Here is a 15,815-nt window from a genome sequence, read left to right as displayed (position 1 = left end):
GTCATTCATTGGCTTGTTCTCTTTCTAGGTAATCTCTTGAGTGCTGATAAAACTGATTCAATTTGTCACCTGTGCTTCTACCACTTCTGTGTTAGTAAATGGGATTTGGTTTTGATTGGACTTGTATCTCAGTACCCACGTCAAATCTTAAAGCCCATTTGGGGAGTGGGTTTGGATCCCTTACTGTTCTTCTTTGTATCTGCTTTTTCTTTTTTATGTCTTTCATTCTTTCCAAATTAATTAGTTCTCACAAGTTACTCCACTGACATTCATTCTAGTGCTAATTGATGTTTGGTAGGTATATTGAATATGTCAGAACTTTATGCTAAATTTTACTAAAATGACTAAGGGTGGAGTATATTTTTCTGAACTGTTATCATTCATATACCAAAGATAAGCAAACTGGATCTGACTGGTCTCTTCCATCCACATAAAATCAGTCTGTTTTCTAGGAATGAATCAAAGTTATTTTACACTGAGGCTATTTTATTCTTGAAAATTTCCATTTTCTTCAGTTCAGAGTCATGCTGCTTGATGAATTCAATAACCTTGCTATTTGCACATCACTCTTACTTACGAAATAATACCAATTGCCCTTTAAATTGGGAACTAAGTGCAAGTTACTGTCTCTTAACCTAAAGACTCTCCTACCTAGTGCACTTAATTCATGTGCTGGTTTTTGTTTTCTTCAACCTGTTTGTTGTTTGATTTATGGCTGGTGACTTCATATAGTTCTGAGTGTGCAAATAGTGATAGATATTCTAGTAGAACTGTATTCCAGAGAGTCAGCTGGCAGGCTTCATTGTCATTCTATTCTAAATGTAAGGCATATTATCTTCACTGAATATATGACTCTTTGCTGTTTAATTTCAGTTTGAAACATGATAATACATGTGAATGTGCCTACATAAATTTATTAGTTTGGAGCAAAGTAAATGAATGTAAATGTAAATCTCGCTATCATTTAATTATAGAAAATGCCGAAGTAAAGTTTAAGGACTTTCTCTTGGCTATGAAGAGCATGATCTTCACTGAAGATGAGGCCCTTTGTGTGGTTGAGCTGCTAAAGGAGAAATCCAGTGTGATACAGGATGCCTTGCAGAAGGTGAGCACTATAAGAGCTAGTATTACTATTTATTTTTAATGCACAGGTGTTTGGAAAGGACACTGTTAAGTTAAATAGTCCAAAAATGTGATTTGCCTGAATAATGGCTGTCATGAAGATCTTGCATTCATTTAAAGAACGCCTCTTTTTCTACTCGCTCAGCTTTGTTTATGTATACAAGTCAATGGTCAGCCATCAATATATGTATATTGGTTATTGTGTTAGGTTTTGGGCTGGTAGGCTGAGAGTTGGCTTTGCGCACATGTAAAATGAACATTGATTGGTTGAGGGTAAGAAATAGAGCCATACATTTCAGAAGGCAAGACCTACAAGATGGCGGCACTGCTAAAGTAGCCCCATCTTCTGGCCCTGTCCTTTCTGGTGGAGATGGTATAATATAACTCCTTGTGTTATCTCAGGAGCTTAAACACAGTGGGTGAATTTGGGCTGGTGACAGGAAGAGTGATTGGGTCAAAAGAGAGAAGGCAATGAATGCTTTATCACGCCTGAGAAAAGGTCACTGCATCCACGCAGTACAGATGTTTATTTGAAGTGGGGCCAGACTGTCTGCCTTATGTAAAGTCCAACTCCATTATCTGGGCCCCACAGCAATTTTACTATAGGTCTTGAAGATCATTTGATAACTTGTCCTATGTGAAAAATCTGATGTACTATGTATGCAGCTAACTGTGGTCTTGAAAACAGATATAATGCACTTTCACATCTTCAATACATTCCAGAAACAGGAATTGTCATGTTAAGTCAGACCAATGGTTCATCTGGTCTAATATCTTTTGTCAGTACTTGATGCTTCAAAGGAAGGTGCAAAACCCCAAAAAGCATGCCATTGCCTATCTCTCAATTAGTTGGGAAGCTTTCTCATTAAACCCAGCAGTCACTGCATCGTGTGTCTTGAAGGAGTGATATCCCTTACACCTTTTGCCTTAGCTAGTCAGCTGCCAGATGCTTCTCGAATCCCACTAGGCTTTTTGCTTTCATAGCTTTTGGCATTGGGTTCCACAGGCTACTTTATGCGTTGTGTGAAAACTTTCCTTTTCATAACTCTTTCCATTTGTTGACATCCAAAGAAATTTGAAGGCTCCTTATTTTATATTTTGTCATTTGTTATTTCAGCTACCCTTATGTAATCTCCTGTGAATCCCCACAGTGGTCCTGATACTTTTAATTTCTCATGGATGTTTTTCTATGTCTAAAATCACTTTGTCACCTAACCTGAATCTTTACATTCCTACTATATTCTTCTCGGGATGGGGAGACCAGACCAGAACACTGTGGGGATGGTGTTTGTGTAAAATCAGTGTGTATAATGATACTTTTCGGTAGTATTCTGTCTCGTTAATACAGCCTAGCCCCCGGTTTGCATGATGTATGGCTATTTGTTGGTATTGATTTGAAGGGAGCTGTTTGAAACATAGAAGTCTTGGCTTCTAAAACTCAGTAACTTTTGCAGGTGAAAATGTCGATATTACCCAATCAATAGCACAGGCTGGATGTGCTTGTGCACATCTGTATGTACAATACGCTTTTATAGAAAAGCTCCCTTTTCACTGTGTACTTTTTCTGGGGTTTGCTATAGAGTTTAGTAGTTGTGGCCCTCAGACTCCGCAGAGGAAAGCAGGAAATGTTACGTGTCAGTTACTTTATCAAGTGAATAATGTATTTACTTTGTATTATTGAGCTGCTATCAAACAATTGGCTTACTTTACCTCTAAGTATTCACGTGCCTTCTACCTTTCTCTGCCACAAACACAAAATGAAGATGGAACCATTTAATGGACAAATTTCAAAGAAAACTGAATATGGATCTCCAAGATATTTCACCAGTTATCAGACTTAATCTGGAAATTGTCACATAGTCACAAAAACATTTAGTAAGTCTGCCATGAGTCACATAAGCGGAGTTCTAAAATGTCTATGTGCGGCAGAGGTCACAGGAGTTTCAGATCTAGAATTTGCCCAGTTCCCTTTTCTTCCATTCTTTTTGCATATAGCTTTACAATAACATCTAATTATATATTAACCCTCTCCTGGGATCAACGTGATTCAATCATGTTGATAGACTTTGCCGCAGAGTAATATTCTGGCAAGTACAATGTTTTTGCTGTCATTGTTATAAGTGGAGGGGAATCACAAGGCAACATTTCCTCTATTAGGTAGTAAGATGCTTTAGGAGACAAAGTTTGTGTCATAGCAGCACACAACTTCTTTACTACTTTTTTAGATAGCTTCTCCCCAAACCACCACCACCTTAGCTGACCTAAAATGTGGAGAATAATCTGCTCCAGTGCAGCTATACCTGCTGTGTTACGTGTTTTAAAAGCATCTCCTGTCTAATGATATTTGTTAGAGGCCTTTGGTAGCAGACCCCTAACTCCTTCTCATGCATTACGTTGCTGGTAGCAGGCTGACAGAAGATTGCATGCTGGATTGTGTAGCAGTGGGCATTAGCTGAAGGAGGAAAAAACCAAAACTCCAGTCACGATTACTGCAACTTTCAATATATACCATAATCGATAATAAAGTTTTAATACTTTCCACATGTTTGATCACTTTTCATATCTTTTTGCTGTAGGCTAGTAAGGAAGATTCAGCTGCAACTATGCACCAGCTACAAGAAAAAGACAAAATGCTTGCTGCTCTGAAGGAAGAAGCTGCTGTTACAAAGGATCAGTGCAAGCAGCTAACTCAGGTGAATATACTGAAGGGAACAGGTATGGAATCAAAAGGAAACAAGGAACCTCATGGAATTTCAGTGAAGTCACCAGTTGCTAGTTTCGTGAGATCGGTGTGAAACAAAAGGAGAGATTTTCTCTTAGGAATTTATCAAGGCTAAGCTTTTTTTCACTCCGTCAAAGGCCATTATTAGTGCATTTGTATTGCTCTAGTTTCCAGGAAGCTTTCAAGATATAACTCCAGTATTTCAGTTAATGGAGTATGTGATTATTTTTAAAAAGTTGTGAGCATAATGTGTTAAACATAACATCCTCTCCATCAGTATAAGTAGGCTGGGTGTCAAGTATTATGATTTCTAATATTAAAGAGATTCATATGCCACAATTTTGGTCCATTTCCTGGTATCCACAAGCTCCCATGTTCCTACGCACAATGATCAGTGGAATTGAGTGTTAATGAGGAAGGCACAGAAAGCTTAGATTCTTGATTGTTTTCACCTGCCAGGTTTATGTTCACTGTATCCGATCTCTAACAGTTTAATTGTATGGGACACTGGTTTCATATAGCTAAATATAAAACAGTCTTTAGACTTTTTTAATTTGAAGATTTCAGAAGAAGGCAAAACCTACCAAAAGTGAAGAGAATCCTGTACAACAATTGGTAGATGTTATAGTAGGCTGGAGAAGAGACTTCGCAGTAGCACTTGCGGTGGAGTGGAGGGGAATACAGCTAGAAGCAGGAAGGCTTGAAATGACAGGTATAGACAAGGTTTTTAGTGGGAAGGATTGACTTTTAGAAATGTATAGGGGAAAGTCCAACAAGATATTGAAGTTGAGAGCCTGGGCAGATGAGTGGGGATGGGTGGGGAGTGGTATTAACAGTGCTAGCAAATGGTTTGGAGAAGAGGAAGCTGGCTTGGGGGTGGTGGGGGCATTCAAGATGAGTTATTGAAAGGGCATGTGTAAGACTGAACAGAGGGTGCGGTGGGGAGAGACTTGGGAGTAGTTCATGTGTAGCTGGAGGCTGAACATACGAGACTCAATGAGGTATAAAAGGGAGGAGGGAAAACAAGAACAGAACCTTGGGGAAGGTGGCATGCAGAGTGAAAGAGAAGAACTACTGGTGGAAACACGGAAAGAGCAGTAGGAGTGGCTGAAAGAAAAGAAGTGCAGAGTAATGCAAGCACAAGGAAGACAATGAAATCAGCAGCATAGAGCAATAATGGTAGGTGGACAATGTGAGTAGAGCAGGAAGCCCTTGAACTTGAGGACTGTAACCTGGCAAAGAAAACTGACTTCCGCCCCGTCACTCTGCAGAAATGGAAAGAGAATGAAAAGAGGGATGGGAAATGAATGCAATAGCAGTTGACTGTCTCCAAGCTCCCGAAGCTTGCAAAAGGAGATATGGAGTGGCTGGAATGACCTTGAAGATTTTGCACAATGGGGAGAAATACTGGAATAGTTTTGAAAGGCAACAAAGGGGGAAAATGTGTGTCCAAGGGGACAGGTAGACTGACTACCTAAGTTCCCTCTAAGCTGTGTGGCTGCGCAGGTGCTCAGGGCTGCGTCAGGAAGAGATGCCTCTCCCCCAGCCCCAGAACTGCAGTGGCATGGAGAGGTGTCCCTCCCCAGCCCTGGCACAAAACCTGCCGCAACCTGGGGAGAGGCGCTTCTCCTGCGGTCCCAGACCTGCCCGTAGCTGGAGGAGAGGCACTTATCCTGTGGCCCAAACCTTGGAGCTGCCACTGTGGGCAGAGGTGCCCTCCCCTTCCCCCTGCAGCTTAGGTGCTGCTGTGGGGAGAGAGAGCTGTGGGGAGAGAGAGCTCAAGTCTCCCCACCTTAGAGCCCGCAGCCCCAGCCGAAGCCTTCATTCCCCCACATCCCAATTCGCTGCCCCAGCCCTGAACCCCTCATCCTCAGCTTCACCCCAGAGCCTGCACCCCCAGCTGGAGCCCTCACCCTACCACTCTCCAAACCTCTCAGCCCCACCCCCGCCACATGAATTTATGTGCACCACTATGGAGGTGATGTGTGACACACGTGTGGTGTCCACGTGCTTGGGAAAAATTAGAGGGAACATTTCTAGCTACATGTTAAAGTGAGATATCTCAGTCTGACACTGAGATAAGAGGAAAGGGTGTTTAGTCACAGTGGCAGTAACTCTTATCTCATAACGGTGCATCTCAGAAGAAATTAGCAAGATCCTGGGAGGAGAAGTGCTCCTGGGAGGATGTTTTGTAAGAGAGGTGACAGAGTTGAGAGAAGAGAGAATAAATTACTAGTGCAGGAAGTGTTTGTGTTCTCTGGGGCATGCTGCAGGGCAAAAGCAGAGTAAGATAATTCAAAGGAGCTGCCACAGTTGCAAGTTATTGGGCATAGAAGGATATAAGAGAGGATGAAGTTGTGAATACATACTTTGAATCACTGGTGGAAGGAAGGTGTTGAGGGAAGTTTGGATAAATATCCAGACTGTTGCTAGCCCACATACAATATTAAGTTTAAAATGTTTCTTAAAGTGTGGAAAACAGAGGTATATTATTTCCAGATTGGTAGAAATCTGTCTCACTGGTTATAAAGGATCCCCTCATTAGTGGGAGGTAAATAGTAAATTGGCTAAGTGACAAAGTGTGCACTTGTTTCTGAGTTAAGTCTAAATTTCAGCTGTAAAGGCTTTTCTAGTGTTGAACACTGCATAAAGTTTTCAATACATTGCCTTTTTCTGATTTCCGTAGCGATTAGGTGAAAGAAATGGCCTGTTCGTGTCCCCATAGATGCTTTTGAAAATTAAGCCCCTGCTGCGTTTCATTACATCAGACTGATTAATTCCCATTTTTCCAAAGTGATGTAGGCCTTTCGGTGGGATGTAAGATCCTAAGTCACTCTCTTGAAAACTTCACTCTGAGAAAAGCAGCATTATGAGGGTAATAAAGTTGCATCTTAAAGGAGAAAATAGCTTTTATTTAAGTTATAAAAGTTAGTAGTCCTAAGTAAATTGTGCATGTTTTCGCTAACTAATCTGATGGAAGCTTGGCAGAATGCTGCAGTCAACATTATTTTCTTCAGCACGCTCACAAATGTGTGTGCTTCCAAGAAGCAGTCCTGCAAATTTTTATCTGTTTGGATCTCTGCACCATCTAATAAACAATTAAACCAAATAAAACTTGCCTCTTTGTTAGAAAATCATGAATTTATCATCTTGGTTATCCTCTCTTGGTCAGGGAATTCAGCCAGTCTGGATTGTTGAGTGTTTGCTACTAGTCTGTCGAGAACCTTAGAAGCAGGTTGGTTTAATTGCAGCATACTGAAGATGCTACTGTTGACCCTACAAGGGAAATGCTATAGCTCGTATTTTATGACATTGTAAAGTGTTTGCACCGTAATGTGGTTCTAATAGTAATATTTTTAGTTTGTATTTAACTTAATGATCATCCTGCACTAAGTATGCAGAATTGGATTGCACTTGCTTGATTACTTGAGATTTAAGCCTATACTGTATGATTTAATGCTAGCAGTTATGTACTGAATGACTCTGGCTAGTGAGGGGACCTGAACATTAGGCTGAACTCTACTTTCACTTCAGCTGGATAGTTCATCTGTACTGTACAACTGATCTAAAATGTACTGTACTTTTGCTGCAATCCTATAACTGCGTTCTCCTAGTTCATTAGACATATTAAATTCTGCCTTTAGTTATACCTATGAAATATTGATTTCACTGGGGCATACAGAGGCAATTGGGGGACGAATTTGGCTTATTTTGATAGAAACCCTATTCTACTTTCTCTGAAGCAACAAGAGACCATTCTTTTCATTGCAACACCCAATTTTACTTAAATTGTGAAATTATAGAATCATAGGACTGGAAGGGACCTCAAGAGGTCATCTAGTCCATTCCTCTGCTCTCAAGGCAGGAATAAGTATTATCTAGACCATCCCTGACAGGTGTTTTCTAATCTGCTTTTATGTTGATGCTAAATCCATATAAAATATCAGAAACATGTTGCTGGTCAGGCTGAACACTTGAATTCTTCTGTGGGTAAAGAATATTGATAATGGCTCTAATCTGATGTATATGGAATGTAATTAGTAATTTATTGCCTTACGATTTTTTAGGAGATTGAGGGGACAGGGGAAATGAACTTTTTTTTTTTTTAACCAATTTCCTATTCAAGGAACTGGTTGCAGAGAAGGAGAGAAGCAATTTGGTTACGACAAAGATGAGAGAACGAATCAACGTGCTAGAAAAGGAGCACGGTACTTTTCAGAGCAAGATCCACGTTAGCTACCAGGAAAACCAGGGGATGAAGATGAAGGTAAAGCTCTATGAAAGCCATTTTGATTTCTTGAGTGAAGCACCGATAGATTAGTATGAGAAATGACTGTTCTGGCAAAAGATGCAACACTTGATTTTGTTTCCATATGAATAAACTGCAGGTGCTACCCAGAATCTCTAGTGATTGAGGTGAGGAGCCTGGGATAAATTCTTTATCTAGGTGAAGGCAGCAAGCTCCTATAAATGGCCTTTGTTTTCAAGAGACAGGTCTTGTCATATAAAGTAACATACTGTACTACTTTTTCATTCGTTATTTCCCTTATCTGCAAATGACCAGGGATGAGCAGCATGTCTTCTGGCTGGAGCAAAGGTTTGGGATCTAGTGACTGCAGTTCTAGTCCAGACTTTGCCATGGACTCTGTGACTTACCCACCCTGTGCTTCTGTTGTCTGTATAATGGACATAACACTCCCAGTTCTTCATAAAGTGGTTTGTGATCATCTTATGTTTGTAATTGAAAAGTGCGATTCTTGAGGTGCAAAATCTATTTAAATCATCCAGCTTCAGAAAGATGACCCTCATAGCCATACACATGGATTGGCGCTATTAACAACTTATCTTCTGAATGACATGCTGGATGCAAAGCATCCTTAAAAGCAAATATGTTCATGGAGGGAGGTTATAAAATGCACTCTGCATTGCTAAACGCGTTACTGAAAAGCATGAAGGACCCTAAGTACATAAGAGTGACCACACTGGGTCAGACCAACAGTCCATTTAGCCCAGTATCCTGTCTTCCAACAGCAGCCAGTGCCAGATGCTTAAGAGGGAATGAACAGAACTGAGTAAGTTATGGAGAGAGAGATCCATACCCTGTTGTCCAGTCCCAGCTTGCAGTAGTCAGAGGTTTAGGGACACCCAGAGCATGGGGTTGAATCTCTGAATATCTTGGCTAATAGCCATTGATGGACTTATCCTCCACTCTGCCATAAGATTGTCCTCTGAGCCATCTCAACCCTCATTTTGTTAGCCTTCATTAACATAGTTACAATGTGACCTAAGAAAAGCTTTAGCTTTATCAAACTCAGAGGCAAACTTGTTGCATCTACAGTCAATCAAAGCTTTGCAGGAAGAAGTATGGCTGTATTTATACCAACTGATTTGCTAAAATCTGAGTTTTTAGTCATCGCTTTTTTTTTTCTGTCACTCTAGCAGTATTGAGGGGAACGTGGACATTTTAAAATCAAGTGATACGTTTCCAGTCCTTCTGCATACATCAGAGGGCACCCTGTCAAAGTTACTGAAGCAAAGTAAGATCTCCAGAGTAAGGCCTTTTGCTACCTATGTACAGCCCACTGCACAATAGGATCCTGAACCATGCTGGGAGAGGGGCAGAAGCCTGTGGGGAGAATGTAAATGGAACCCTCCCTGGTTCTTGGCATTCTAGTTCAACTCCCCCTGCTGGTGTACTATGGAAATTAGACTGCAGAGAAGGGAATGCTGTTTGGCTGACAGCCTGGTTATCTGAGCTGCCTGTTGGGTTTTGGATGCCTTTTCTTCCTGGAACTTCCAGGGTTGTGTGGTATTGAGAGCAACTTGGAGCCTATGTCAATGTGAGCTAAATGTTGGCACTCCAGTAGCTTCTGTCTTTTTTCTGTCTCACCCCAACAGCAAATGTTTGTGTCTCAGCCTTTTTGTATACAAAATCCTCACTGATAAATTAGTCATCTGATGAAACGAGGTCCTGGAACTGGTTTCAACTGTCACAGAAAGTTTTTGGCACTGGTAGAGGAGGAAAGAAATGTTTAGCTGCATGTGTTTGTAGGCCCTCAACAAACTGGTAACTCGCTAGCCAGCCTGTCCTGTCATCTGGCATATGGAGTCTGCCTTCTTCAGTGCTGAATCAAGCTTTCTGGCTACTGGCGCAGCCTTGTGGTGGGAGTCAATCTTCTCATTGTGGCTTTAAACTTCTGTGCACATTTTCAGTTTAATTTATTTCTGTGGAAGTTTGAAGTCAGCCCCTCCCCTGAATCTACTTTATAAATGTCTAGTGGTGTTTATTGGACTAAGTCACATAATCAGGAATGCTCAGTGATCTACCATTACTAGATTTGCATGCTGCATAAGAACATTGTGGCACATGCACACAAGAGGGAACACTGGTTTAAAAGGCAAATGTGTCCTTAATTCAACTATGTGAGCTTAAAATATCAGTAGGTTTTTGATTGGGGTACATATTTATTTGTGTGTGGACTGCAAAACCTAAGAGCCTTCCAAATTAATTTTCTTGATCTGAGACTATTGTAAGTTTCTTTTACAATACAGTAACGGTGTCTGTTACACAGCTATTGACTTCTCTTCCTCAGAGCTTTAAAATGTGTGATATTTATTTTAGTTCCAGCAACTTCGTGAGCAGATGGAGGCTGAGATAGGCCACCTGAAGCAGGAAAATGGTATCCTGAGAGATGCTGTCAGTACTTCTACCAACCAGATGGAAAGCAAGTATGTTCAGGAGTTCAGTGCCTCTGAGCGATCAGGTTTTTTAAAACTTATTGAGGCTTTCCCTGAAGATAGCTGTTCTGGCCACCTTTTAGGTGTTCCACTAACTGACACCGTCTCCACAGCCATGGCTTTATTATACTGGTATATAACTATATTCAGTTATTCCAGGGGGAATTCTGTGCCATTGTATGCATGCAGAATTCACGTCCCCCACAGATTGCTTCGCTTCCCTGCAGAAAAATGACTTTCTGATGGGTAAGCAAAGGGAAGCAGCAAGAACGATGATACATCCCTCCCCAGCAGCTCAGGCACATTATTTCAGGTGTCCGGATCAGCCAGCGGAGAAGTAAATCATTGCGGGGAAGGTAGGGCAGGGGACAACCCAGCTGGTGGCTCCTACTTTGTGCTGGCTAGGCTGCTAGTCTCGGCTGGGCTGGGGGAGGGTGGGACCTGCTCTTCCCCTGCAAGGAGTGACTGGGGCTGGGTCAGACCCTCCCCTAGCTGCAGGAAACTCCACACTGCCTGCTCCCATCCCTGCTCAGCCTCGGGGAGAGGGGTCACTGTATGGGAAGCTGCTCCGCTGTCCACACAACTCCAGTGCATCCGGACCCCTGCACCCAGACCTACCCCTCCACTGAGCCCCTCTGCACTTGAACTTCCACCCCAGTGAGCTTCCTGCCTTCCCCCCACATACCTGGAGTACTACAACATGACCTCCACACCCAGATCCTCACCCCACTGAGCCCCAACCAGCTACATCTAGACCCCCACCCCACCAAGCCCCACTCCCCCAGCACCCTCAGGAGTAATGTTCTGACACTCAATGAGTTAGGCACGTAGGCCAAGATCTTCAAGTGATTATTGGCTTTGGATGCCTCAATTTGAGACCTTTATTTTTCAGTGGGTGGGTGCTTGGCACTTTCTGAAGAGCTGGCCTCTTAAAGTTGCTAAAGTTAGAGACCCTCCAATGGAAGGAAGCATAGAAGTGCTAACTGTCACTATGTTTGACACAAATTATATAGCCCTTGGCCATGAGGCCTCAGTAGAAATATTGACCTTGTAATCTTGGGAGCTGGAAGATTTTAAGCCATTTTAACAAAAATAGTAAACATCTGCATAAAAGATGCATCAAATGCATAGCAATAAGATAGTTATCTGTTGGTGGTTTTAGGAGAAGAGAGATAAGCAAAGTCATTCAAAGTTTTATATATTGTGACTCGTATTGCTTCTGAGCCAGTGAAGAGGGTCATTTGTGCTGCTGTAGCATCCTGAGATTCTGATAAGGGGAGAAGCAGGGCTCTGTTTTGTTAGATGGTGTCCAGACACCCAGCTGCAGTTGACATGATTTGAGTCAGGAACGTTACTGCTTTCTATGCGTAATTTTGTACATATTCTGAAATGCTAAATACTTCTGTGACTCTATGAGAGTAAATTGATATTAAATGCTTCTTTTAGAAGTACACTTTTTTTATTTGATATTGATATTTGAGTGTACTGATATTTCATTGACTTGATCCTTGTGAACTGTAATTGCTTAAGATTACGTTATGAAAAACCAGTCATTCTTATTTCTTTAGGCAGTCTAGTGAACTGAACAAATTGCGTCAGGATTGTGCTAGGCTTGTGAATGAACTGACGGAGAAGAACAATAAATTGCAGCAGGAGGAACTCCAAAAGAAAAATACAGAGCAAACAATTGGCCAGCTAAAGGTGACTCCTGTTTCCTTTATCCCTCTGCAGTTATGCTGTGCCCTTAACAAAGCCTATATTACTTTGAGTGGGGAAATCTGCCTTCTGATATTTTAGGGTATATGAGAAATTTGGAAGGAAATCTTGCTAAAATATGTATTGCCTATAAGCCTACACATTAGCTCTGTATTTACTCTTTCAATGTCTGATTAAAATGGAAAATTGCAATTGGTGGAAAATAACAGGCCTGCATTTGATGCTTCCTTTCTAGGTGAGCTTTGAATATATTGCACTTTTTATGAACACTCCTATTTAGTAAAAACTACTTCTACAGAAAAATGTTGTCTTTTAAAAGAAACTTGCTTATCTTAAATCTCTGAACATATTTGAACAGTCAAAAAATTGTGACTGGAATAGTATCCTGTAGTAACTTACTTAGGAAGCATTGTCCCAATAGGTGTTTCAAATGATATAAGTGTCCTTTTGTTCTTGTGGTTGGAGTAACTTATTCAAATACATTGTATCTAAACAAAATGCTATATTTGTTAAGAATAATCTAGTTTTACTGGCCTGGGATGTGCCTGGTTTGCCCCTTTCCCTCTCTTTGATAGAACAGAGGTGGTGCTTTTCTTTCTATGTGGGCATATAATAATAATAATAATAATAATAATAATAATAATAATAAAAAATCTGTCAGAAGAAAATTCAATTTCAGAGTGCTGGTAGCTTGTTACTAAAAGAAAATCAATTTGCAGTGAAAGAACGCATGAATTGCTGTTGCTGGACAGGTGGTGTCTACAACTGAACGAAATTTTGGATAACAAATGCAGATTTACACAAGATCTGGCAATTTTGGATTCAGGCACTCCTTCCTGAACTTGAGGAGTGACATTTTCCCCTGTTAGTTAGTTATAGAAACTTGTCTGCTAAAGAGCTGTGGTTTAGATCGTTTGGGATTTAGTTCAGAGTTTGGACTGCAAAGCTGTTGAAATAGACTGGATTGGCTTAGGGTGAGGCTTATTGAGTGCTGGATGTCTGCACTGTGGTTTTGCTGTATGTGGAAGGGAGGGACATATGCTGCCTTATATTGGATAGAGGTTTAGGAACATCGCTATGGGATGGTCTACAGTAGAAACGTGCATCGGTGTAGCTATACCTCTCAGGTGTTTGAAAAATCTGCACACCTGAGATGTAGCTATGCCACCCTAACCCCTGGTGTAGGCAACCCTACCATCAACCTAGTTACCGCCTCTCAAGGAGGTGGATTAACTACAGCAAAAGGAGAACCCCTCCTGGTGCTGTAGTGAGGTCTACACTGAGGCACTGCAATTGTGCTGCTGTAGCTTAGGTGTAGACATGGTCTAGAAAGCAGAGATGCACTCCATTACATAGGTCAGTATGGGGACTTGAAAGTTGACCCTTTTTTCCTCTGTCTCAATTCCCGCTTTCAATTGGTAGGCCCAACAGCAGGAAGCAGAGAGGAGATGGGAGGAAATCCAGGCCTATCTCAGGAAAAGGATAGCAGAACATGAAGCAGCACAACAAGGTATGAACATGTGTAGTTTCCTATTACTACCAAAGATGGCCGCCTCTCCCTTTTCCTGTATGTAAAAAGCATATTCTTGGGCAAATAACATTGAGCTATAGAGAATTTAAAGGAAACGGTTCATCAATGTACTCAGTACCTCCTCCAGCTGACATGTCAGGAAAATAGTGCATTTCAACATGGTATCTATGGCCTGGGTTGTTTTAAGTGTGAAGGGTTAAGCATAGTTAAATACTATGCTTGCTTAAATAAAAACTGTCCGTTGCTCAGTTTTCCCAATATATTACAAATGTTTAAATATTTTGTTTGTTTAAAACCTTGATGTTTCTGTCGCAGATGTGCAGAATAAGCTTGTGGCCAAAGACAATGAAGTCCAGAGCCTGCACAGCAAACTTACTGATACAATAGTGTCTAAACAACAGCTGGAGCAAAGGATGTTGCAGTTAATGGACGCTGAACAAAAGAGGGTCACTGCAGAGGATTCTGTGCAGTTGCAGGTGCAGGTACTGCATTAATAGCTGAAGATCTTTCTCCATGCAACAGAGCTTGAATGATATTACTGGGCTTTTGTTTTAACAAAGCTTTACAACTGAATGCAAGAATGAATATACACCTCTACCTCGCTATAATGCAGCCTGATATAACACAGGTTCGCGTACAGTGTGGTAGCAGTGGGGCTCCGGCAGTGCTTTAAAGGGCCCAGGGCCCTGGCTGCTGTGGGAAGCCTCGGGCCCTGTAAATCCCGCTGGAGCCCTGCTGCCGCTGCCCCGGGGCTGCAGCAGTGGGGCTCACCAGTGATTTAAAGGGCCCAGGCTCCCCGCAGCGGCTGGAGTCCGGAGCTCTTTTAAATCCCTGCCAGAGCCCTGCTGCCCCTACCCCAATATAACGGAGTTTCAGCTATAACGCGGTAGGGATTTTTGGCTCCCCACGACCATGTTATAGCGGGGCAGAGGTGTACTTTGTTCCAGTGATCAGCTGTCATCCTGTAAGAGGAGATACTCTGACCTGCTGCATTGGTTTCAAGCAAGCTAGCTTATGTTGTATGAGGTATATGGAGTGGAAAGGAAGGGACTGTTCTCTTGTTGCACATACTGTGTTGTATTCCTTGTTGTTCTTAAGTTTACTACCAAAAGATAATTGTAATTAAAAAATAGTGTCATCCAAACAATGTGGTTAACAAAAGAACGGCCATACTACATCAGATCAAAGGTCTGTCTAGCCCATTATCCTGTCTTCTGACAGTGGTCAATACAGGTGCCCCAGAGGGAGTGAACAGAACAGGTAACCATCAAGTGATCCATCCTCTGTCCATTCCCAGCTTCTGGCAAACAGGCTAGGGACACCACCCCTGTCCATCCTCACTAATAGCCATGGATGGACTTATCGTCCATGAACTTAATGTTTTTTTGTTTTGGACCCTGTGATAGTCTTGGCCTTCACAACATTGTTCAAGTGTAAATGCCTAACATGCAACTTTAAAACAATGCAGTTGATAAGAACTAAAACATATATACTCTTGTATATTTAAATTTGCTTTTCTTTTTGTGTTCTCTCTCCATAAGGAGCTGATGGAGCAGAATGAGGCTTTGAAAGCTCAGCTTCAGAAGTTTCATTCACAAATGGCAGCCCAGGTACAGCATGTTCTCACACTATACATTTTGTCTTGCAGTCTTAACTGGTAAATGTTCTTTCAAAAGCCAGTTACAACAATTATATTATTTAAATCTGGATATGGTACATTGAATGTAGAAAGTTACCATGACGCCTTGGGCAATAGAGCATGATGAAGCATACCACGCATTTTATAGTTCACGTCGAAATAGTGTTTATAACATTAAGTTGTGTGGAATAATTTCTTAAATCCAATGACTATTTCAGTGGAAACAATAGATGACTTGCGATAACTTTCACAGTTTTTCATGTTTAAACGTTCTGGTTCCGCTTGATTTGCTTTGACAACTTATTTCTTTGTACAGTGTCGTTAAATACTGTACATCAGATTTCAAT

General features: G+C 41.4%; 1 protein-coding gene across 4 annotated transcripts in view; it reads left to right on the top strand.

Moving 5' to 3' along the window:
• KTN1 (kinectin 1) overlaps positions 1-15,815 on the top strand; it is an 81,991-nt gene that overhangs the window by 47,459 nt on the left and 18,717 nt on the right. For all 4 annotated transcript variants that reach the window (XM_050952545.1, XM_050952544.1, XM_050952546.1 and 1 more), the window contains 8 exons: positions 975-1,105; positions 3,699-3,815; positions 7,971-8,111; positions 10,467-10,573; positions 12,151-12,283; positions 13,721-13,808; positions 14,145-14,311; positions 15,371-15,439. In XM_050952545.1, the coding sequence (XP_050808502.1) occupies positions 975-1,105; positions 3,699-3,815; positions 7,971-8,111; positions 10,467-10,573; positions 12,151-12,283; positions 13,721-13,808; positions 14,145-14,311; positions 15,371-15,439 (953 nt within the window). The remainder of the gene's footprint in view (positions 1-974; positions 1,106-3,698; positions 3,816-7,970; positions 8,112-10,466; positions 10,574-12,150; positions 12,284-13,720; positions 13,809-14,144; positions 14,312-15,370; positions 15,440-15,815) is intronic.

The sequence above is a fragment of the Gopherus flavomarginatus genome, chromosome 5 (assembly GCF_025201925.1).
Source record: "Gopherus flavomarginatus isolate rGopFla2 chromosome 5, rGopFla2.mat.asm, whole genome shotgun sequence".
NCBI lineage: Eukaryota > Metazoa > Chordata > Testudines > Testudinidae > Gopherus > Gopherus flavomarginatus.
Note: the sequence above shows the minus strand (reverse complement) of the source record. Positions and strands in the feature narration are given on the sequence as shown.